Below are 25305 nucleotides of genomic sequence, written 5' to 3'. Positions count from 1 at the left end.
GAACTGCTCAATTCCGGAATTAATTAATTCAGGAACGGATGAATTCTAGAATTATTGGATTCTGGAACTGATCAATTCTGGAATGAAGGAATTCAGGAATCCGTTGAATTCTGGAATTAATTCATTCTGGAACTGATGAAGTCTGGAATTAATTCATTCTGGAACTGATGAAGTCTGGAATGAATGTATTCTGGGACTGATGAAGTCTGGAGGTCAAGTATACATTCAGTGGTGTTGTGGTCTGGTCTTTGACGGTGTGTGTGTCCTCCCCCAGGCTCTGTGGAAACAGAGTTTCCTGCACCACAGCATGCGCTGGTCCAGCCTGCACTGGCCTGGTGCCCTGCTCACACTGCTGTCTGCGCTGGCACTGCTGGCCTGCCACAGCACCCCCACTCCACCCAGGTACGCAGCCGAGAGAGATTACACAGAGAGAGGCCTGATGGAGCAGAATATGTGCCCAAGACAGAAACCAACAGACAAGAGGGAGTGGAGTTCATCTCCAATAACTGCACATTAACCATCTGAATTAATTACAGAAGACAACTGAGATTAATTGATAACCCTAAAAATGTATTTACCAGACACGTACCAGAACTATTCATATATATATATATTCTTACATATACGACTTTCAAATGTCTTCAAGTATATGTGCCCACTCATATTTTAAATATGGGTTTGAGGTATGGGTCTTCGTTAACTCTCTTCCAGTGGGGAACACGTAGGTATGGAAAATCCATCTACTCTTTACTGGTGTGTCCTGCAGCGTTTATGAATACGTGACAGACTTATTCATGAAATATTCAAATATTTGAAGAACATCATTAGCCTGTGCGTCACACAGTACAGAACAACGTTGAGCATTAGCACAGACATGAACCTGAACAGATGTGATAATGGGAAACATTTCTCTTATTTGTTTGCATGCTGTGTTTTTTTAGTGATCTGTGTTTGTAAATGTTTTCCTAATTAAAGGTCAGATTGCTTCCTGCTAAGACCTTTCTCTATGACAGTAAGACATCTATATAGCTGTTCGATAAGGAGCTAGGTTTTTGTTTGATTAGTTTGCCTTTGCACTATAAAGTGCAATCACTCACAAAATACCTTACTTATTGTGGGTCTGCCTTCCTGGGATCACTTATTTTAAAGATCCTGTTACAGGGCACCAGCTCCAGGGTGTGTTCTAGTTTTGAAACTAAAGTTTCTGATGGGATCCCATTCTTGCAATGCATTGAATAGGATGCTCTATTGTGCCCACTCTAGGCATATAGAATGAATCCATGTGGTGATGTGGCCTATGAGCACTGGGGTCACACACTATTAGTCACTAGCTACCAGCTACCATGACATTATTCTCACTGTGGTTTCTCACACTGTTATATTAAAGGTAAACTGGCTGTGTGCTAATCTGCTCTAGATATTGTGAATTGCCTTTGGCAGAGGTCATGATGCCCTGGATGAAGTCATGCTTAAAAATCAGAGTATAATGACCTCGTATTCCTTACCCAACAAGGAAACAATGCACTGTAGTTTAGGACTATCCTATAATAAGTTGAAATCTCATGGGGAAAAAGGGATTATTCATCTTCACATCAAGATGAAAATAAATGTTTACTCTTCAAACAATCTTAGCTATAATTGAAAATTGTTATTGTGTACTCAAAATTACTAGTGGCATTTATTGAAACATCCGAACAGTAGAAGCCACTTCAAATAACACAAATAACATGAGTGTCACCAGTTATCAAGCCTGGATAACATTAGAGAGCCGGTCTAAAATTAGAGATGGCACCTGCAGGAGAATTCTTCAATTGTACTTCGGATGGAGACGTAAAACCGAGGTCCTGACTCTCTGTGGTCATTAAAAATCCCAGGGTGTTTCTCAAAAAGAGTAGGGGTGTTACCCTGGCGTCCTATAAATTGGCTTCATTACTCTGCTCTCCTCCCCACTGATAGCTGATGTGTGGTGAGCATTCTGGCGCACTATGGCTGCCGTCGCATCATCCATGTGGATGCTGCACATTGGTGGTGGTGGAGGGGATCCCCATTACCTGTAAAGCGCTTTGAGTGGAGCGTCCAGAAATGCGCTCTGTAAGTGTAAGGAATTATTATTATTAATTGTATGGTGAGATAATATACCTTGTTTTTTGCCATCATTGTCTTTGCAGCCACCAGGTGGCACTGCTCAGCGGTGGTGCCCTGCTGCTCCTCCTGATGGTCAGTCTGGCGGCCCTGGCATGGCAGCAGCACCTGAGGACCCAGGAGATGCCACGCCGGGTGCAGGCCCTCTTGCAAACCATCCATGGTGAGGTGCCAGCTGTCAATGCCACGCAGCCCTGAGCTCCCCGAAGCCCAGACTAGCCTTTTCAATACCGGCGCTCTGAGCCGATCGCTCCCATTTTCACCACTGCAAAAAAACAGACCTGCAAGTTTGTCACCTTCTTCAGACCTGGATACAAGGGGTAACTGGGTTATTAAAAGGGTGATTTCAGCATCCACTCCCCAGGTCTGTCAGTGAGCAGTCCAGCCCTAGTTTAGGGGGCGGAGCGGAAGCTCTGTGGCTAAGGATCTGTGCCTGTGGCTGGAAGGTTGCCGGTTCAAATCCCGCAGCCGGCAGAGGAATCCTACTCCGTTGGGCTCCTGAGCAAGGCCCTTAACCCCAACTGCTCCAGGGGTGCTGTACAATGGCAGACCCTGCGCTCTGACCCCAGGCTTCTCTCTCCCTGTCTGTGTGTCTCATGGAGAGTAAGCTGGGGTGTGTGAAAAGATCATTCCTAATGCAAGAAATTGTAAAGGGTTAATAAAGTAATGTTATTATTATTATTATTATTATTATTATTATTATTATTATTATTATTATTATTAGTTCTTGAAGTGCCCTGTGTTCTGTGGCTGCTCATCAAACCGCTTTATACCACATAGTGTCGCGGGAAGCTGGAGCCTACCCGGCAAGCAACGAACACAAGGCAGGTTACACTCTGGATGGGACGCCAGTCCATCACAGGGCAAGTGCAAGCCGATCATACATGGGGACAATTGGGAGGCCGCAGTAAAGGCAGATGGAGGGAATTTGGCCTGGACACTGGGATAACTCCCTACTCTTAGCGAGAAATGCCCGGGGATATTTAATGACCCCTAAGAGTCAGGACCTTGGTTTAACGTCTCATCCAAAAGATGATGCCCACTACAGTATAGTGTCCCCGTCACTATGCCAGGGCATTAGGACCCACACAGACCGCAGGGTGGGCGCCCCCCCCACGGGCCCAACTAACACCTCTTCCAGCAGCAACCATTGCTTCCCAGAAGGTCTCTCATCCAACTACTGACCAGGCTCAACCCTACTTACTGTAGCTTCATTGGGCTGCCAGTTGAGAGCTGCAGGGTGATATGGCTGCTGGCTACGATCCCAATGTGATGCCTCTTTTATTGCTTCCTCATGTCTACTGTCTCGAAGTTTCAAAGTATACTTCAAAGAATATATTATGGTCACTGATTGACTTGATCAATACAGGCATTTCCCTGGTACTTCCCCCGACAGACTGAATAAGGAAGCAGTTGTTTGCCATTTCTGCTATTTCAGTTTCAGATACTGCCGGCTCTGATGGGTTTTCCCAGTTCAAATGAGAATTTAAATCTCCTGCAGTCTTTAAGAAAGTGTTGAAAATTAAATTGATTTTAATGATTTTCCAAGAAAACCAGTTAGAACTTTTGACGCTAGTTCCAGATCCAAATGAAGGAATGTTCAATGTCCCTTTTCTATTTGAATTCTCTTTCCACCATTCGTTAAATGAGGGAAATTGTGGTATTGAATTCTTAAACTGATTCCAGTTCAAATTCCACACTGACAAATTCAAAAAGGCGAAGTCGGATGCTTATTTCATAATGCGCTTCATTTTGTGTCACCACAAGTAATTATTATTGCTCTTTTTTTGCATTTAACATGGGTTAAATTAAATGTTTTTGCTTGGTCAGGAGGTTTTATGGCTCTTTCTCCATATCTCTAGACGAGATTTTTTCAGTGCATTGTTTTTGATAAGGGAATGGTTTGTAAATGTCGCTCAGTGTGCTCTCTGTAGGGGCAGTATTTAGATGTAAAGGAAATGACCTAATTTTGGCTGACTCATGGGCTGTGTTAAATGAGAAATAATGCTCTGCAAAACAAAAGGTTCTTGGGCATTGTAAAAATAGCCATGTATTTCCTCTCATTTTTATTCAGCTTCAGCTTTTTTCTATTTTAGGTGTTCCAGGCACATTTTTCCTTCGCTTGCAGGTCTGAAAATGTTTACATGCTTTTCCCCCTCATCCAACACTTGAGCAAAGCCTTCTGCAAATTAACAGATGGCCTTTGTTCACAGGTGGTCATCTTTGCAAAACTCAAACAGTTCTCGTTCCTATTCCAGGTCTCCTGAGCCGCACTCAGCCTGACTGGACAGAAAGCTACATGACCCTATTCTCCCTGCCATCTCAGGCCATTTCTCTGCAGTGGACATACCGTGACGGTCATCTTGTCAACCTGCCAGTCAGCCTGCTGGTGGAAGGTGACATCATCGCTCTGCGGCCAGGGGCCGAAGCTCCTACGGCTCTCAGGGGCATTCAGGTAAAAGGGGCTCACCTCACCTCTCTTGACTGCGTTTCATTGTGGTTCCCACCTTTCCTTCACTATCAGGCCCAAGTTTTTGATCAGGCCACCACCTGGCTGGTTTTGGTTTTGACTCTCCATCAATCTGTATGCTAATTATTACAAAAAATTATGTGATCTAAGCTTCTGGGGCCTTAATCCAAAGTGAGGATTCTTTCATGTGCAAGACTGGTATGGAAAACATAAATAGAAACTATTATGATTTTGTTAAAGCAGCACCTGCAAGATCCGAATTGATGAAAAGTAAATTATTGACATGTGTTGAGCCACTGTCTGCAGTGCTGCTGGTCTCCGTAGTGACCTGTCTCCTGTCTCCATGGTCACAGGAGGAGGAGCATGTGGTCCTCTCCCGGGGGGATGTTTTCAGTCATCTCTCCTCTCCACCTTCCCCACTGGATAGTCACAAGCCTCGCCCTCATAACCTGGTCCACCCACAACTCTTCAGGGTGACAAAGACGCCAGCTGTCAGAATTTTGCAGTGAGTCTCTTGATCTTGCAGGGATCTCTCGGTCTAGTCCAGGCTCCGCAGTGCTAGTCTGTGTGCTGTGTGCAGCTCACTAGCTGAGCTCTCCCTGCCTCCCCCTCAGGCAGTGTCTGGAGATGGGGCCACAGCGGCCAGTCACAGTGCTGGACAACGAGCGCTTCACGGCACAGAGACTGCTGGAGACGTGGGTCGCACCGCTGGTGCTGGTAAGAGGAAGGCGGCCCAGTACACCGCCCAGTACGCTCAGGCTCTGTCACCATGCTACCTCCATCTGCCAGGCTAACCTACTGTGTCTGCATTGTCCAGGTGGTGTCAGTGATAGTGAACCTCACCCGCTACCTTCTGGGAGCCCCAGGGGTGGGCCCCTGGCCAGTCCCAGTACTACAACTACCGGTGAGCCCGCACAAGCTATTCACATGAGGGTTATTCAATCCTTTGTTCGCCTTCACTGTCGATAGTACGCTCACATCACTTCAGAAGGTTTTCTCTGTACAGACTACTCCACTGAGTTTCGGAATGTGACACTTTCCGTTTCCCTCTTCTCCTATACTCTATCCTTCGTTCCCTTGGCCTGTTTACAGGTTAACTGAGGGGGGGGGGGGTGCTTTGCTCTCTCTTGCCGTCTCCAGGTGAACGGGGTGCTGCCCCTGCTGCCCCTGGCCTTCCCGTTGCTATGGTTGCAGGTCAGTGTGTATGGCGAGGCCACGGTGCTCAACCAGCTGGGATCCCCACCCTGGGACTGGAAGGTGGGTCACTATGACAACAGGCCTCAACAGCCTGCGCCGTCTTCATAAAACCACGTCCGAGTAAAAGAAAAGTTAAATCTAGTAGAGCATGACGGAGCGTGGATGTGTGTGGTAAAACATGAAAAAAAACGTAAATTATTCCAAAATTTCCATTAAGATACACCATAGAAAATATCTGCAAGGTTGCCTTCAGCATTAGGAAAGGTTAGGTGAAGAAATGTGCTGAAGAAAAAGCCACCCTGAGTCTGATTAAGACCCTGATCTGTGTTCAGACATCAACAGGAAGGAGTGTTTTACACCTCAGGCACACATCACACCTCACAGTATTCACAGGTCCTAACAGCTTGTCTTGATGTGTCAGTCCTACAGCTGGGAGGTAATGTTTCTAAAACATTTACCACTGTGTTCATTTTACCCCTGTTTTTCTTTAAGAAGAAGAAAATGATTCATGGAATTTGCCCGTTTTATCATGCGTGATGCTGAAAATCTGAGTAAAAATTGTTTTGTTTTTCCGTGTGAGGAAACTGGTTTTCCTTTTTGCAAGAGTGTAGGGTAAACGCTGTGTGACACCAATCGCTTTACAAACGAGGTCCGCTCTGCTGCAACTGTAGGTTACTGCAAGTTTAAGTTTGCGATTATCCTGCGCTGCCTCGCAACAGGAGATGATATTAAAATAAACCACCTGCGGGGGTCTCAGGTTTGGCTCAAACTGTAAAGGCTTGTGCTCAGGTCCGGGTTCAACTCTATGAGCACGGGTTGGAGCCTGGCTCATGTCACCAGCCAGCTATGACTTTAATACCCGAAGCAGTGATGCATAATCGGCTGAGTGCCTCTGAGGGTAGGGAGGATTAGTTAGCCAAGACTCTCTCAGTTCTCATCCTCATGCAGTGCAGCTGGTGATGGACACCCTTCTCCTCCAATCAGGGCTGAACCTCCACTATGGAGTGCAGACATGTAGCTGGAAGGTGGGCGGGTCAATGGACTCTGTCTGCACTTCCTCATTCTCCCTATGCAAGCCCAAGACATGAAAAACACACAGATATATTTACCAATTCTAATTTAAAACAATGAACAAGCTGTTGACATTCTCCTTGCCGTTGGTCATGCAGAGCAGTGCATCCCGAACGTTTTCAGCCTGCTGCACACCAAATGACTTTACAATAATTGCACTAATATCGGCAGAAAAAACCTTGATTTTGAACTGAAACTGCAACTACAGTTCTAATGAGAAATATTTGACTTTGCTTTTAGGGACTAGAGTTTCAATGTGAAATGTGAGCCTGTTTCAAAGAAGATAACAGTTTGATAGCTGGTTCAATGCTGGGAAGAGTTGCATGAAGCTCTTGGTCCAACATGATCTCTTCTGAGATCATGTGAATATGTCTCTGAGCATGGTTTGAGATGCACTGCACTAGAGGGTACTTTGCAAGGAGCACATGCAGTAGACACAGAACAGGGTCAAGCCTTTTGAGGTGTACTGAGGCTACTACTTTGAACCCTAGACTGGATCTCTATCCTTGTCTTCAGGAAGCTATGCCTGTCTCATGGTGCTCTCTCTGCACTGCAGGACTGCTGGAAGAGGTACGTCGTGGTACTGTGCGGTTCTTCACCAGCTCTGTGCCATACCACCAGCCTTCTGCATAGCCTGGGTTCTGTCACAGTATGTTTCTCCACTCCAGAGTACAAAATATCCACCTCTTCCATCTTCCCTCAGTGTCTACCCTTCTGTTTGTATCAAGGTTTTTACACTGAATTATCCAGAATTGCACCTTCCTGTGTCTAAGACTTTGAATTAATGTCTAGAGATACAGCATTGTGCTTTGCATCCATTGTGGTTGAAATCTAGAGAACTGTCTCCCTGTGTTTTGGGTGCTCAGGTGCTGTGCTGTGTGGATAAGCAGGGGATCCTATCCTGGCCCAGTCCGAACCCGGAGAAGGTTCTGTTTTTCAGCAGACACCCCTGTACTGGTGGAGACAGCAAGAGGAATGCCAGGGATCCCAAATACAGCCCCCAGCCAGTGAGACATGCTCCTGGAAAACTATAGCCTGAACATGATCCGATCTCTTAAACTTTCGATACGGTTCACTAGCATTTAAGGCATACAAGTCTTGTTTCTGGTCACCTACATTGAGACCCTGTACAATACACTACCATTTAGATTGGGTATGATAGACACAAGCTGTGACAGACTGGCGTTCCATCCAGGGTGTACCTGCCTTGTGCCTCTTGCTTTCCAAGATGTGCCTCTGCGACCCTGAATTGGATGAAGCATTAGAAAATGAATGGTTGATGGGCACAAGATAAGATTTTTGATTGCATTCCTACTAACACCTCATAAAAGAATATTGTGCCAAAAAACTTTAAATATGTACGTGCATGGCCTAAATTTAATGGTTAAATATCCCCTCCCTCCATCCCGATGAGTCTCTGTTCCCTGTTCTCCCTGCAGGCCCTCTCATCTCCTGGTGGGAGTGTTCTGCAGGTGCTCAGCCTTTCCCCAGACAGGCAGGCGGACATGAAGGTGCAGTTTGATGACTCGCGTTGGCAGTGCCACACCCCCTCTCTGCTTCCACTGGGCCTGGGCGCCCTCCTGGCCTTCTGTGACCCCTGTGCCACGGCTACTCACTGGCGCCTTGCGGACCACCTGACCCACGCGGCACTGCTGAGGAGCCGGCCACGCTGCCAGCCCGTGTGTCTGCCCTGGGGGCTCTGTGAGCTGGCCCGCATCCTGGGTAACCAGCTGGGGGGTGACATGGGGTGAACTGTGTGAGCTGGCCTGTTCTTAAACAAGCTGGGGGGTGAGATGGGGTGAACTGTGTGAGCTGGCCTGTTCTTAAACAAGCTGGAGGGTGAGATGGGGTGAGCTGGGGTGAGATGGGGTGAACTGTGTGAGCTGTCCTGGTCTTAAACAAGCTGGAGGGTGAGATGGGGTGAGCTGGGGTGAGATGGGGTGAACTGTGTGAGTTGTCCTGATCTTAAACAAGCTGGAGGGTGAGATGGGGTGAGATGGGGTGAACTGTGTGAGCTGTCCTGATCTTAAACAAGCTGGAGAGTGAGATGGGGTGAACTGTGTGAACTGTCCTGGTCTTAAACAAGCTGGAGGGTGAGATGGGGTGAGATGGGGTGAACTGTGTGAGCTGTCCTGGCCTTAAACAAGCTGCAGGGTGAGATGGGGTGAACTGTGTGAGCTGTCCTGGCCTTAAACAAGCTGCAGGGTGAGATGGGGTGAGATGGGGTGAACTGTGTGAGCTGTCCTGATCTTAAACAAGCTGGAGGGTGAGATGGGGTGAACTGGCCCACAGGATATAGATGGCATGCCTGATATCAACTTGCAGTGAGCAGGTTGGCACTTTACTGCAGTTTGAGGGTGTGCAGTAAGAAGTGTTTCATCGCTTTGAGAAAGCAGCTCAGCAAGTGCTTTCAGTGCAGGACTCGTTTCCAAAAACACACTTCCCATAGCACCCACCAGTCCAGGCACCTGTTTCCTGGTGATAACGGACTCTGTGTTCCCACCGTATTTTTAATCCTGGAAAAAATCCCCACCATGCACACGAGCCCTCTTGAGAATCCTTATCAGTGTCAACATTGTAATTTTGCAATACATTTCATATGGAATTGCCTTAGGTATACATCCAAATGCCCTGTCCACAATCAATGATGCTGCTGAATTGCAAATAGCTTAATGCTTGCTATGGTCACTGCCAAACAGTCACTAGACACAAAGAAGGTAATATTTCTACACATGGTGACTTTGGATAACACACGTGCTTGCTTAAAAATGCTCACTGTTTTACTAAATAATAGACTGCAGGACACATTTCATTTCATTTTCCTTTTTGCACATTTCATTGGCTGCTGTCCTGTTGTAGAGATCCAATGAGACTGACTGTATTTTTTTAATGTGTTGTTTTTGCTTTGCTTTGCCTCCTCCTGCATAGTTAAGAGCAGCTGTTTTCCCGCTCCTGAAGAGACACTGTGTTTCAGCGCTTCTGGTTAAGACGGTATCTTTCCCCGATGACTCATCTGATCCATGGGTCACCGGGGATGAATCACAAGAGGGCTGCTGATCTAGCTTTCCTTGTTCCTGTGTCTGTGTGTGCGTGTATGTGTGTGCTTGTGTGTCTGTGTTGCGCCTCTGAGTGCATATCTGTACGTGTGCATGTGTGCCCATTTTTATGTGTGCCTGTGTGCATTTCAGTATAGGTTTATAGGTTTATAGTTCAGTATACTGTATATGCGTTTGTGCAAGTCCTTTTCACATCACCTTGCCCTGGCTGTACAACATGTTATAAAGAGCATAGCTTTTAAAACAGTGCAGTAGAGACATTGGAACAAAGGCTAAAATAGGAGAGTGTCAATTCTCAGAAGATGGGAGCTGGAAAAAAAAAGATGTCAGTTAATAGCTGTTGTTCACAGTAATCATTTATGATCCATGTGACACAAAGGAGGTAGGCCGTGCAGAAGTGTCACAATGGAAAGAGTTAACTAAGCGCCGTTGCTCAGATGACATAAGCATCTCTCTTAGGCCAGTTGGCACAGGAAGATCATTTCTCACTTCCCCAGGTCTGTCGAGAAGAGATTTCTGCGTGCACCTCTCCCCCCATCTTACTTTTCTCCCACAGTGTGAAACCTCAGGTCTCCATTTTCACCCTGTTCAGATGACTGATAAAAGATGAGACATTTACAGTTGGGCATCAGACAGGCGTCTGCGAAGTCTGCCACTCAGTCTTTCCATCATACTTACTCAAAAACGATGAAACCATTTTTTTAGGGTGAGTGATCTGGTTATCAGTCAACTGGTAAAACACCCAGACTATACTAACTCACCAAACTTTGCATACTCTGTGATTTCCTTAACTGACAGTCATTTTGAACCTCGCATTTGAGAATGAACTTAAGCAAATGCAGGTTTTGAACGGCGCGTCCTGTGTTCTTCCTGTGTATGGACGTCTGGTTCAGAGGTGTGTAGATATTCTTTTGGTTGTCTGACTCTGCTGTGCCAAGCTCCACACTGGGAACCCAGGTCACTGTATGGGTGGTGCATCTCTGCGAGTGAGTGTTTGCTCGGTTCTGATTCCCTGTCTGTGGTGCTCTCAGGGTTCAGGCCTTCAGCGCAGGAGCCGTTCCAGCAGCAGATGAGCATGGCAGCCTATACTCTGCCCAACGCCCCCCGTGTGCAGGATGCCTATCCCTGGCAACCACAGATCCTAGCCCTGAGGAGGCTGCCTTTCCCTCACATCATCAGCCTGGCGGTTCACGACGGAAACACAGGTCTGCACCGTGTTACACGGCAATGCGCTGTTCTGCACCACACTGGCTTTGAACTATCATGGGCAGCTCACAAGGACTAACCCCAGGCATGTCTTTGTATAAAGAGGCCAAAATGCCACAGTGCTTTCACATACTCAGACCTATAAGGTCAGTTTGGGTTCCACTCTGGATGCGTTTGCCCTTCCAAGAATCCACTCTTACCCTAATCCAAGACGTAGCCTTAACCCCAGTCTCAACTCTCAAAGTTAGTGCCCGCTCCTGTTAAAATGAACCAAGGCTGACAGATGTGGTTCCCATGCGGATGACAGCACCGTGAGTCACAATAGACAAAATCTACCACGTGGAGCTGTATTATAGGCAGCAGCTGTGGCTGTATCGTTATGGAGCCCATGGAGAGTACTGCTCTCTGTGAGGGTCAGTTTTCAAGGCTTCCTGTGCTGGGGTCTGCGTGCGTGCTGCCCTGTGACTCACTGCCCGGGAAACAGCCTGGACGCAGGGCACCGTTCCTCTCTCATGCCCTCACAAGAGCGCCCCTGGGATTGCCTGGGAAACGCGTTGAAACAATAAATGGGAATTCGACTCGGAATGCCGTAATTTTTTAACAAAAAACAGAGACTGGAAATGTAAAAATAAACCGCTTCCTTTTTTTACAGCTATGGAAATACCCCTTTTAAAAGTGAACAGCATACATTTTCCTCTTTGACTGCATTTACTATTCTGGGGGGACACATTTGTTTGTATAATTCTTTTTTTACTTTACCTCTCCGTCGCTTTCCAATGATGTCGTTGGTTTTTATTAGACTTTAAATCTGCCTTTTCTTTTATTGCACCAAAGTATGCGTTTCATGTGTGTGTGCTCCCAAAGGTTCCAGGATCTGAGAACGCAGTGGTGTGTTGGTCTCAATACTGCCCTGCCGGTGGAGGTGTCAGTGGCCTGAGCTGAGACACCACAGCACGAGGCTCTGAAAGATTCTCTGAAACACTGAAATGTAGAGCCAGTCCATTTTGTGCAGCTTTCTTTTGCAACTCAGTTCTGCTGATGAAACTGCATTCAGGAGATATTTCTCTCTAAGACAGCTGGCTGGATTCTACTGGGATCAAGCCAGTCAGCAGGAGGAAGCTGAGACACAGCTTCACGATATAATGTAGACTCGTCAAACACCATTTTTTTTAACAGAAACAGTACAATATTAAACCATGATACTGATATGTGGTATTTTTGTGTGGAAAGCATAGGCTACCCTGGTTTAATCTTCAAGAGTATGATCAATATGGTATTATTTTTACCCCGGGGAAAATTGTAGCACAACATCGTTGTGTGCTACAACGCTGAAACCACAGGGGCGGTAAAGTCTCAGGAAGAAACTACGACTCTTGCAACTCTCCTGCGTTATCTGACACTGAGGCCGGGATAAAAGGTCACAGAACTTATATGAGTGGGAAGAAAATCTTGCCTGGTGGTGGAGGAAGTGAGCAAGTTGTGTATATTTTGGGAACAGCGCTCCTGGTAGACAGAGATGCCCTTATTTCTTCACAGAACGTTTCCATTACACAGATACTTGCCAGGACCAAGCAAGAGCCTAGCTTTGTGTTTAGTGCCCTGACTGACAATCAAGTCCCTTCCTCAGTCACCAGGCACCAAATTCTGCAATTTCCCTCACGGGTTCAATAAAGTGTCTGTCTGGTGGTGGATTGTAGTTTCACCTTGACGTTGACAGTGAACGCTACATGAACCCGAATGCTTGTTTAGCCCGGGAAGAACGCCTCTTCTTTCAAATGTGACTCATGTTAAGCTCTGGGTTGCTTTTCTAGTTCAGGTTTCTTTTATGGTATTATTATTACTATTTCACAAAATACAGTTGAGCTCATACCCAAACTGACATAGCACGTTCACAAAGTGCAGGTACAAGAGGAGACAATAGATATGACCGCAAGAAAACAGAGGAGCAATAACATGACAGCTACAATAAGAGCATGACAACCCTCTGGCAGAGTAAGGGCAGCACAAGTGCCACGCGAAAACAAAATAAATATGTAAATGAAGCAGGGAGTACTGTAAGATTTGCGAGCACATACAGGCAGTGCCGCTATGAAGCAGTAAAAGGCGCACCCAGTTATGTGTTTTGTCTTCCATGTTTCCAGAAAATAAGGGCAACGAGTTTATAACATTCCCGAATCAAGAATTAAAAACATGTAGTGCAATGTTGTTTTTGCAAAAATCAATTTTATTACAGTATAACTCTGAATTATTGACAAAGTAATTGCATGCATGGCACGTCACTTTACACAGATCACCTAAGGGGAATTCAGTCTAGGACTTTAGAGGCTTCCTGGGATATTTGAGTTCTGATTGCAATTTAACACCCTCTGGTGTGTCCAGTTTTGCTCCTGCTTGGCTCTTAAACTGTGAACGTCCCATGCTTCACAGGAACCGATTGGAACAGGATGGCTTACTTAGAGCTGAGAGCTGGCAGGTGCTGCTCCTTTATCCTCAGAGCTGTTTGTTGTGGCCAGTGGTTATGTACTGTACCTTCCTCCAGAGATTAGCTCAGCTTGGCCTGGGGGACTTTCATGATACCTGCTCATTTCTTCAGGCTGCCTGCAGCTCTTCTCGTACGGTTCGGCTGATGCTGTCCTTTCGGCCTGCACTGAATTCTGGGATGGCACAGACCTCTGCCCCCTCACCGACACTGACAGGTACCACCCTGAGCCTCTTGTGTTCTCACCTGTCTGGGCTGGCAACTTTTAATGCACGTGCTTCCGTTACTATTTAAGGACTGATCAGCTTTGGCCTTCACCACACTTCACTGATTACAAGTCAGCCAAGGGGAAACTTACTGTTGTGGTGTTACACGGGGGCGTGTCCACTGTGGAGGCGGAGCCCCGGTAGAAGGGGCGGAGCCTCGTCTTTGTAGTCCCAGCTGTCCCGGCTCCTAGATGATGAGCCACAGCTGGGCAGGTCCTATAGAGGCACACTGGACAGGCACACACACCTTCCTCACACACAGAGTTCTTGTTGTGTTCTTGCCTGACTGCACCCCACTTAACAGGGTCAGTCCAGTCTGGTCCCCGCTGTGCTGGTGGCTCTTCTTTTTCCCAGGCTGGACCCCAATAAATAGGGTAAGCCCAGCCTGGAGGTCGTGATGCAAAGTGGTACACCTTTATTTTTGCCTTTTTGTTTTCACTTTTCACCCTTTTTGTGTTACTCCCACTGCTGCATTGTTCCACTGTATGCAGGGTTTGAAAATCCTCACATATAATATCCGCATTACACAATATTAAGCAAATCAAATGCAACAAATCAACTGAAAGCTACCAATCCAAAGAGCCAGGTCTAGGTGAAAGTGCCTTTTTCTCTGCACCTGCAGGAAGAAGGCCCTTGATTTCTACCAGCGCTCTTGCATGGCTGGTCACTGCTTAGCCCTGTCATTCAAACCCCTCCTGCACCCTCTGGACCCTGAAATCAATGGCAAGTGTGTGGAGCTGCCCCATGGATCATATGCTTGCACCACAGGTAATAATGCATGGAGCATCAGATTCCTACAGATCACACCTCAAAGGTAAGACTGCACACTAGGACTTTCACTGAGCTCCAGATTCCCACAGTGATCACACCTCACAGATAGGACTGCACACTAGGACTTTCGCTGAGCTCAGGATTCCCACAGATCACACCTCATGGGTAAGACTGCACACTAGGACTTTCAGTGAGCTCCAGATTCCCACAGATCACACCTCATGGGTAAGACTGCACACTAGGACTTTCAGTGAGCTCCAGATTCCCACAGATCACACCTCACCGGTAGGACTGCACACTAGGACTTTCGCTGAGCTCCAGATTCCCACAGTGATCACACCTCACAGGTAAGATTCCATAATAGGATTTTCAGAAGCAAGGCATGCATGTTTTATTTATTTATTCAGAGTAGGGTCAACAATCAAAGGTCAAAGCAATGCATACTGTATGTGGTTTCATTAAACCATTACAGCTGGTTTCTCTCCGCAAGAGTAGGTGCAGAGCGATAGACTGAAGTGGAACTGCATGATAGTGGAGAGCACGTGAAGGAGTGTGGTGCTCTGTATCTGGGAGGTGCTTGTGTGCTTTGCTCCGCTGCGCAGGAGTGGACGGTGAGAGCACCCCAGAGAGGGATGGCCCCCACCTCCCCCTGGACCAGCACATCTTCCTGGGGCTGGTGTCCTCCCAGTACCAGGCCCGCCCTGACATGGTGCGCCTCATCACGGGGCTGGACAGCGCCTGCATCCGCTTCGTCTACTTTTCCGTGGAGGAGGAGGTCAGGAGCAAGGTAAGACCCCAGTGTGGAGTGTGAACACTGAACCTGCTCTTATTTTATAGGCCTGTGCTGCCCTCACCTGGTGAATCTAAAATTTCAGTAGTTTTAGAAATACCCTCCACTAATGTACGGCTTGGATGCACAGTACGCAGAGCAGACACCAATAGAAGCGGCAGACACTTTTTCTAATGCTGTGTCTGAAGTCAGCGCTGGCACTTAGTTGTAGAGTCGAGCGCTTGTGACCTAGAAAATGAGGCAATTTAGTAGGAGGCTGCAACAGCCCTTAGATTTCCCCAAAAGCACAGTGGGGGTGTCATACAACTTGCTGTCAGTTGCCATGGAGGAAACATCAGGTTGATAGCATCTCAGGTCTTGCTGGGGCACCAAAAGCAGCGATGTGGCTCAAATGACAAGGGAAACGTCCTGTGGTGCAAGAAGTGAAACATCAATGGACCACATCTACCGCTTTCTTCTTTTCATTATAATGTCGAGGGATGTGTTTGAGTCCGAGTTTGGGCCAGGCAGAGAGTGTTGCTCAGGGCTGCTGTGTCTCTGCGTAGGTGTTTGCAGAGAAGATGGGTTTGGAGACTGGCTGGAACTGTCACATCTCCCTGCAGTCCGACCGTTTCCCCCTTGACACCGAGAGTCTGAGAGACACTGATTCACCCGTCGTGGAGAGAGAGGAAGGTGAGCCAAGTCAGCTTGAGTTTCTGGAGGAGGTGTTACCTCCACTGTCACGGTCTCTCAGCTATGGCTTGTGTGCAGTGCACCAGGTTGTCCACAAAGCCACCTTGTCTTTCAATTCTCCACAGAACCACTCAGTCTGGCACTACACCACTGCACAGCGCTTTAACTGCTTGCTGCACTGCTTCTAAACTTGGTGAAGTAGTAGTTGGTTGCAGCAGTAAAAGTATCTTGGGCCTCCTGGATCTTCTTGTAGATATGGAGGAGGAGTGCCTTCTGGATGCGGAGGGGAGGCCAGCTGAGAAGACCACCTTCAGCGGCCTGGACAGTGAGGGGGCCTGCCTATTAGAGGACCTGAACAGGGTGAGATGGGGACTGGCTGTGTGGAAGTACAGTAAAAGCCTCAATATTCACGATCCTGCCTTTTCGCCCCAAATCATTGGCGACCCCTTGCTCAACATTTGCAGACCAAAAGCGCCTCTTCGTGGGTCGCGCAAGCCCTTTGTGTCAGTCTCAGTTCTCGCGTGTCTTCCTGTGCGTCGATGTGGAGAAACCGCAGGAGCAGGAGGGTGAGTCGGCTGAACGGGGAGGGGGTGAGGCTACTGCCGCCCCTCCTTACTCCACTCCGTCCAGGGGTGGCCAACAAGCTCACTTTTAGTTCCAGCCCCCGTGTGCAAGACATCTCCATTTTCATGGTGGGTGCAATGCTGTACAGTTTATGTACTTTCTTGTTTGCTATTACCTTGCTGTAATAAAACTTATTACAGTACCGTAACACTGCATTTAGAATAATTAAAACAAGTAAAGAAAATGTGCTCTACTAAGAATGAAGAGTATACAGTGGAATACAGTAAAGTTATAATGTCATAACAGTGATCTAATGTATTTGTTTGCACATGCAATAATTTGAATTATAGGGGGAATCCACTGCTTTGTTGTAAGTTTCCAGTATACATTTTCATAAAAAATACTTACTGCTGATAAATACTAACATTATGTCTGAAGTATTTAACATTTATAACAAAAATATTACTACGGATTTTTTTTCGAGAACTGCAGAATCATTCCTTATTTTTCCCCATAAGGCATTCGCAAAGTCTCCATTTGAAAGCTGCCTAACCTTCGCAAATACCGAGGTTTTATTGTACTGTCTTAATATCCTACCATTTACAAAGACATGAGTCACCCAGCGTCTTAAAGCAGGAACACAATGAGTACACAATGGGAGTCCATGCAGTTCTGTAGTTGCCTTATGGTGTAATTATCACTCTTCATCTCAGAGGTCTTTTTCTCTTTCATACCAGGCAAAGCTTCCCAAGGGCATTGAGAATGTGCGCCCCCATCTGGAAAAGATTGACAACGTGCCTTTGCTGGTGCCTCTTTTCACAGACTGCACCCCTCAGAGTAAGATGAACCCCAGCAGCTTTCAGTCCTCTGCTCCCCCTATTTCAATTCAGGATTTTCACCTTTTTGTCCCCTAGTTCCCCATATTATGTTCCCAAAGGCTGTCCCCTAAAATGATGCCAATAGGCGATTATGAACTCAACAACAAAACGCTACTGGCCTGTTCATGCACATGCTACAGTCGGGCCTGATGTGATCTGTTGCCCGTCTGCACATGGGAATCAGTGGGTTCTGTAAAAGACTGGAGGCCCTGCACAGCCCACCAAGATAGAACAGAAATCTCCAGGATTTCTACTTGCATTTCGATACGAACTGCTCCGCATCTCAAGTCATGAGGCAGAGAGATTCAATCTTTAAGGTACAGACGTATCCCCAAACATCTTGTAAACCCAAATACATACACTAGCCCTGTTCTAGTTTTGTAGGTGATGTGTTGAAACCTGTGTGTCTTCAAGGCTGGGTGGTCTTCGGAATGTCGGTGTCTGGCTGTGTCAGCCTCTGACTCGGTGTCTTCTTGCAGCAATGTGTGAGATGGTGCAGGTGATGCAGGAGTACGGGGAGGTGGTGTGCTGTCTGGGCAGCAGCCAGAACATCAACAACAATGCTGTCTTCCTCCAGAGTGATATCAGGTAAACTCTGCCGGCAGGAGGTGCTGTTCCTGCCGATACACAGGGCCTGCTTGCTTTGAAAGCAATCACGTGTTGGTTTCCAAACTGTTGGTGAAAAGGGAACTGAAACTGAACTATAATAAACTGTCATTTTGTTTCCCAACAATATTCACTGCATGATTTGCTTCTGAGTATTCAGTCATATCAAAAACTGAGATTGGGATGGTACGAAAAGCAGCCCTAGCATGGAGTAATGTGACGGCTGACCAATCGTGTTTTTTGTGCTTCACATGTGTTGCAGTATCGCTCTGGAGCCGCTCCTTCCTTCCTGCTGTTGGTCTGATTATGACACATCTACCCCCCCGACTTCCAGGGGCCCACCTGCCTCTAAGTCAGCCCCACTTTCGCCTGCTCAGCTCGCAGGCGCCCTCTGTGGGCTGCCCTGTACCATTCACCTGGGCTCCCAGGACAACACCACCATCATTCGACTCATCAAGCAGGTCAGACTGTTGCTAACACAATATTTCCTATGTTATTACAAATGTTTGGGAGTAAATATCCCAGTAAGTTACCCCAGACACTGTCCACTCTGATGCAAACTGACCAAGAATAACACAATCAAATATCAATCTGTTGTGTAACATGCAAGGCATTTCCTTTCTAGGTGCTATGTATCTCATAATCTTTGTGGTTTTGTCTGACTTTCATGTTGCATCATTCCTAGTTCTGTTCTAAGACATCAGCTTAAGAATTTATATATTTGTATGTACAGTAGGTATCCTATACCAATGCAGATACAAAACGCAACACTCATGTCCAAAGGATCTAATCAAATATTTTGAATGGATATCAAACAAAATCACAACAAAGGCAAAAAGAAATACAGATCAAAGACTTCCCTGCATGTTAACTCAATCCTGGTAGTGTTGATGCATAGGCCTGATCAGCCTCTGGACACTGCTGTGGGATGTTTTACCACTTTTCCTGTACAACGGCAGCCAGCTGGTAAAGACTGGCTTATATGCACTGGTAATCTGGTTACACAGATGGTCAGTTAGCAGAAAAAGCTTATGATGTCAAGAACTTTATTTTGTCAAGGTTGTGCCATTGTAATCCTAGCACGCATTGTCCTTTGTGAAAATAGAAAATTCCCATGTGGCTTATAGGAATGAAAAACCGATGGCTCAAGAACATAGTCAATATTGTGAGACACTGTGGGCTGGGGGAGTGTGGAACACGTTATTCAACCATGAAGTTGAATCTGATACTCTGACTTCCTTCAAAAAATGCCTCTATGGTGTCTTAGGACAAATAAGGTACTGAATGTATTGTACTGAATGGCCTTCTCTCCTTTGTAATCATTATTATGTTCTTAATTTATCACGGCTTAGTAAAGTTGCCTTCAATCTGTAATCAATTTATTCTTACAGTATGTGTGTTAAAAAATATAATGTAAACAACACTGTATATGTGTGTGACAAGCTATTGATGTAATTCAGGACTTAGACTTCTGCATTTTTGAGTGTGCATCAGCATATATCCCCAACAATCGTTTTCTGCAGGACTCTCCAACACAGGGCCATTGCTGGTCCAGTTGTAGTAATGGTATTCTCCTTCCCAGAAGGCGCGGCACACCACCTCTGGAATCAGGAAGTGCTTCCTGTTCCTGCTGCAGTGCCAGCTCTCTCTGGTCCTGATCCAGGCAAGTAGGACGTGCCAGCGCTGGGGTCTGAAGGGCTTGTGTCCACAATGTCCATGGGACAAGCGCTGGCTTCTCCCCTCCCCCCCTACCGTGATGGTTCAGACACACGCCAAACTTTGTGCGATTCTTATAGAAGAAATTGACTTCGACGTTTCTTTTCATTGTGCCTTTGACTGATCTGACAGTGACACAGCACAAAATCAGTTATCATGTGTGGATCTGCAAGTACTAGAAGACTTCATTCACTGTTGATTATCCTGGTGTATAGCAGAGGTTTTCAGAGCAGGAGTTCCCAATTGGATATGGTCCTAGTGGGCTACCTAGTAGGTTTTTCAGCCATCTTCAAGGCATGAGCACCTGAATAGTTATGTGATTATTTTAAATTATTCTCATTAAGCCAGTTATGAGGAGGTAAAGATTGTGAAGGGCTCAGCAGGAATATAAACCTGCAGATGCTCTACCCCTGAGGGATCAGGATTGGACATCCCTGTTCAAGGGCTTATGAGATAATATCACTTTATTGGCCATATACGATTTCTTGTATTAGGAATTTGTCTTTTCACATACTTCAACTTGCTCTCCATGAGCCTTTTATGCAGTGCCCCTGGAGGAGCTGGGGTTAAGGGACTTGCTCGGGGGCCCAACAGAGTAAGATTCCTCTGCCGGCCACTGGATATGAACCGGCAACCTTCCAGCCACAGGCGCAGATCCTTAGCCACAGAGACACCGCCCCGTGCTTATCAGTGCTTTGAGAAGACTGTTCTTCATTGCAGTCGTGAAGCAGGACATGGTGTCCTCCCATGATGTCCAGTGCTGTCCCTCCTTACGCTGTGTATGTGGTAGGACTACTGTGCTCAGTGTGTCTCTCTGTGCAGATCCTAGCCTGCGTGTTTCAGCTTCCACCGCCTCTCGGCACAAACGATGTGCTGCTCCTTTCCTGTTTCTACTTTCCCCTTCTCAGGTAAGGTGTATCCGTAAACGAGCAACTAAGCAGCATGCACATAAATAGCTCTGTGTTCACAAAAGGTAACAAGCTGATATTCTTGTGCTCCTGTATAAACCCTTCTCTCAATAGACCCACTGCAGATTCAACTGGCCCAGGTCTTAATAGTAATAGTATTACTAGTATTACTGCCTTAGGAGGGGAGCCTGATATTAGTAGGTAATCATCCTCTCATACTCTGCCATCAATAGTACTGAACTCCTAAACTTCCCAGGCTCCAGGCTTGTTAATAAGTCTTCCATGTCCTTTTTCTAGGACAGACATAGTTGCATATCTGTCTTTGTCCAAAATCTCATACAAGGTGGATATACAGTGCTGCAAACCGTGGAGAAGCAGTGCTCTATGAGGCTGTGTCCTGTGCCTGCCTCAAACAGGTGCCCTCTGCCATCCTCTTCCTCTTTCTCATAACTCTTTTGCCTCTCCTCTCTTCTCTCAGCGTGTCCCTCTTGGGGAAGCCCTCTGACAGCTCGATCATGAAGGTGCCCACTGGGAAAAACCTGCGCTTCCTGCCCAAGAAGGCAAGAAGAATCTCTGGGGACAGGAGAGAGCCTGAGGGATGAGAATTAAAGGGTTAAACAGCTGTGCAAAAGACAGATGAAATGTGCTTAAAAATATCAGTAATCATTACATTCATATTTAGTATTGGTAGTTAGTATATCAGTCTGGATTAGTAATGTTCTTAGCCTTTTTCTGTTTCATATGCTGATCAGTTCTTTTTGTATTACTTGAAAACTAAAATTACAGAACTTTTTTATTCTGAAACAATTAGTAGAACTTATATGCATACAATGCATGGCGTCACTAACCCAGTTCCTGTTCCGCAGAGCACAGATTTACTGAAGAGCAAACTACCTTTGTCCCTGTCTCTTCCAGACCCAGCAGTTCTTTGTGTTCTATTTCCTGGTGAAGTTTGGCCTGACTGTCTGCACCTACCTGGCGTGTTTTGGCTTCACGCTTCACGGATTCTGTCTGAAGATCAACCACGAGGCTTCTGCTCTCTGCCACCCGGCAGCTCTCCTAATGTAAGTCGTCTCTGTGCAGGGCTGTCAGCGGTGTGCCACGGTGTGGAGAACTTCAGTTCAGCGAACCAACAAGGTGTTTGCGTACTTTTTGCAACCAATTATCAAACCAAATATTTTGAGAATGTAGTCAGGTTCCCCATTAACTGTAATGTAAGGGGCAGAGGGTGAAGGGGAGGGAGTTGTGTGGAATGAGTGCTGAACTGTTTCTATCTTCTCCTTTCCTCCAATGCAGGAACTCCACAGACTCATCCCCTGATTGGTTCAGAGAACACTTGGATGGACTCGCCCTGGCCCAGAAGATTATTGCCTTTTTCATCTTGCTGAATGCATGTGAGCACAGAGTGGTGCTATAGTGAGACATGCACATCTGTTCTGTGTGCTCTGTGCTACAGTGTGACAATGTGCATGAACCCAGTGTTGCAGTGAAGCTGAAGCATAAGAGCATGTCTCTGTGTGTGTGCTTTTAGTGTTCTGTAACTCGGTTTTGGTTTAAGCATTGGAGACCTTCTTCATAGTGTGGTATCATTGTGCATGTGCTCTGCATTGCAGTGAGATGACAATGTAAGCGTGCTCTGTTTTACAGTGTGCACGTCGGTCAGCCACGTACATCGCTCCAACCCCTTGTGGAGACAGAGCCCCCTGAGTAACCGGTGCTGGTGTGCAGCCCTCGTCGCTGTGTGAGTCTCACCGGTGTGACAGTGCTCAGTAGCTCCAGATGCACAACACGGCTCACCTCCTCCCATTGTTCACCGCTACTCGTGCATCAAGTGAAAATCCTCCATCCCTTTAGTTCTGTGATAACTTTTTTATTAATATTTAAAATAACACTGCTTGTTACAATGGGAATTGTTATGGAAATGGCATCTGTTATAATCAGCTAGACAGTTTTAGGGGACTTAAATTGTCCCCTAAAGGAGGCCTTTTAAGTTATATGTCAAATTAAAAAGAAAGAAGGGAACATTTCAAAGGTTTCACATGCAGAATTGAGCGTATGGTACTCTAGAAATACATCTCTCTGTTTTCAAAATGATGCCGTTTCAGACATTAGTTAGGGGATGATACATCATCTCAAACTAACTGTGGTTGATTATTTGTTTTTGCGACAGGCCCACTCTCCAGGTCTCCATAGCCACAGGGACCCATCTTCTTTGGAGAGATCCATCTGCCCATTTAACCTTTGACCTCTCTGACATCCCAGCAGCCACCTGGCTCCTGGGGTTCCTGTGGCTGCTGCCCCTAATGTGTATCAACGAGGGCATGAAGCTGCATGAGATCAGGCAAGTCCTGTCACCTCACAAGTGCAGAACATGGACCGCAGTCCAAAGGGCCTTTGTGTTGCATCTCCTAACGCTACCCTCCTATTGTTACACTAACACATTGGTGTGTTAAAGGGATATGCTGTCAGAAATACCTGATAATAAAGGGACCCAGCTGATGAGTTTTAGGCATTTATCCTGTTTCACTAATGTAAAGTGATTATGTGCTTATCCACACCTGGGGATGCTAGATCCCTTATTTTGTGCCTTGAATGATATCAATAACAAAAAAAATCTGGATGGTAATCAGGAAACATTCTTCCCTAGTTAAAAATCACACAATACAGATTACTTCCTTCCACCCTGCTCCAATACTTGTCTTTTCCATCCATCTAGAGTTTGGAATGCTCCTGTATCACTGTATTGGGGATGTCTGTGTTGCTTGTCTTGTTCTCCTGGGTCAATCCTGGGCTAACTGGTGCACATGCTGTGTTGTAGGATGAGGGTGCGGTATCAGAGGAGGCAGAAACTTCAATTCGACACCAAGCTGGGGATGAACTCGCCGTTCTGAAATGAGTGTTACCACCCATACCACGGACTGGCCTTCAGTCTCTCCCCCGCATTGTAAATCTGCCGCTCCTGGGAAGATGAAGGGGAGACACAGTTGTGCATGCACGCAGGTGCTCACAGCGGTGGAGCAGTAAGAGCTGAAGTAAGATGAGGGACAGCAGATGTCGCCCTCCTCTGGTCAATCTGGGGAAATTCCAACACTTCTTTGCAACACAGAGCAGCAAAATATGTTGAGTGTTAAAAGGAAACTTACAGATGAAACACATTCACGATGTTACTTCTGTTTTTAGTATTAGGTATACTGACAAAGGAGGTTGCAAAGGCTTTGTGTTGTGGGATTCTGTCCCCTTTTGCTTGTTGAGGAATGCTTGGACAAGGAAATGCATTCTCTATCATTCAAAGAACATACACGTGTAAACTGTTTCATTTGATGATCGGTATATAATAAGCTCTGACTAAAATACAGTTGCAGAGTACAAGTCTCTTTGTTCATACAATAAACTGAGGCAGAAAAGTTGTGCCTATGGGTTACATTTCATTAGAATAATTTGAGAATTAGATCATTTTTCTCTCCGGAGTGTGTTGTTTATAACATTTAATTGTTGTTATAACACAAAATGAACCAAAATATTAAGCACTCTGACATGCCCCATCAGGTGAGGAAAAGTGCATTTTTATGGATTTATTTTTATTCCTTCTTCCATATGCCTTGGAGATTTCTAGCATTTCTAAGGCACGTGACTGTAATGAAGGTTCAGCAGAGGATTAGTCTGCTGGATCTGTCTGAGCTCTGTGACTGTAGGCTGGAGATCTATTTCAATAATGGCCAGACAGCCTTCAGTGGTTCCTGATGGCTAGACCTGTAAAGATTGGAACCCTGTGCTCGCCAGCTGTAATATTGGAAACAGAATGTACGAACTAATGCATAATGTAATTGTACTCCTGTAGAGATTACTGCATGGCATAACACAGTTCAAATGCTTAAAATTATCTGGTAAGGAGCTTGATTCATCTCTCCAGCTGCATGTGAAGTAGTCTCTAGAGCTGCCTCTTTTCTGATAAGTATCCCATTAGACCATTAGAATAATCTGCATTTCCATTGAGCAAGGGCTCCAGGCACGTTGCTATTAGTGAGACAGAGCTCATTCTGTGTTTTGGGAAAGGCACCAGATTGCTTTTGGAGATGGTATGCTCTGTGGTTTTACCCATTTGCATCACTGCAAAAAACAACCATTTTATGAACTTTGAGAGCATTTTAAAAATGTTTATTTTATTGGGGTTTTTTTTTCTTGAAATGTGTAGTGGCTAAGTAGTGCCACTTCAGTAGGATATCCACAGATCTTTATCCTCGGGAACAAGTAATAGGTTTATTCCATGCTGAAAAGGGAAGAAAGGAAACACAACGTTTCGGGTGTGAGAAAGACAGGGCAGACAGCAAAGATTATACAGTTTAGGAGAACAGAAGCCAGGAGAGTGGAGGAGGTGGGAGCACGGGGGAGGCAGAGAGGCCTCTCAGGTGGTGCAAAGTCGAGATAGGTGAGGAGAGGGGTGAAGTCGAAACCTGCATGTGAATAGAGAAGATTACACAAAAACAAGTCTGCCGTTGAGAGAAGAGGGAAGGTG

General features: G+C 46.1%; 1 protein-coding gene across 2 annotated transcripts; it reads left to right on the top strand.

Moving 5' to 3' along the window:
• The first annotated feature begins 278 nt into the window (after positions 1-278).
• LOC148644970 (transmembrane protein 94-like) lies at positions 279-24672 on the top strand. Of its 2 annotated transcripts, none has more exons than XM_088612945.1 (27): positions 279-402; positions 2169-2305; positions 4401-4597; positions 4966-5117; positions 5227-5329; positions 5430-5516; positions 5753-5869; positions 7437-7529; positions 7747-7887; positions 8320-8602; positions 10968-11141; positions 13736-13838; positions 14510-14655; positions 15261-15445; positions 15994-16120; positions 16374-16480; positions 17422-17521; positions 18042-18150; positions 18431-18629; positions 19754-19831; positions 20707-20792; positions 21271-21352; positions 21708-21856; positions 22089-22186; positions 22440-22533; positions 22963-23133; positions 23611-24672. In XM_088612945.1, the coding sequence occupies exons 1-27, from the start codon at positions 308-310 to the stop codon at positions 23681-23683; spliced, it is 3486 nt and encodes a 1161-aa protein (XP_088469071.1). In that variant the 5' UTR covers positions 279-307; the 3' UTR covers positions 23684-24672. The 2 variants fall into 2 exon arrangements, with proteins under 2 accessions (XP_088469071.1, XP_088469070.1); XM_088612944.1 differs by having other exon boundaries at positions 19751-19831.
• Positions 24673-25305: the final 633 nt, after the last annotated feature.

Source organism: Lepisosteus platostomus, chromosome 19, assembly GCF_059453375.1.
Source record: "Lepisosteus platostomus isolate fLepPlt1 chromosome 19, fLepPlt1.hap1, whole genome shotgun sequence".
Taxonomy (NCBI): Eukaryota; Metazoa; Chordata; class Actinopteri; order Semionotiformes; family Lepisosteidae; genus Lepisosteus; species Lepisosteus platostomus.
Note: the sequence above shows the minus strand (reverse complement) of the source record. Positions and strands in the feature narration are given on the sequence as shown.

Excerpts from the sequence above, each read along its gene's own strand:
- LOC148644970 (XM_088612944.1), top strand. The coding sequence starts at position 308 with ATGCGCTGGTCCAGCCTGCACTGGCCTGGTGCCCTGCTCACACTGCTG. Across the intron at positions 5,517-5,752 it reads TCCCAGTACTACAACTACCG|GTGAACGGGGTGCTGCCCCT; the intron begins GTGAGCCCGCAC and ends TGCCGTCTCCAG. Across the intron at positions 7,530-7,746 it reads ATAGCCTGGGTTCTGTCACA|GTGCTGTGCTGTGTGGATAA; the intron begins GTATGTTTCTCC and ends TTGGGTGCTCAG.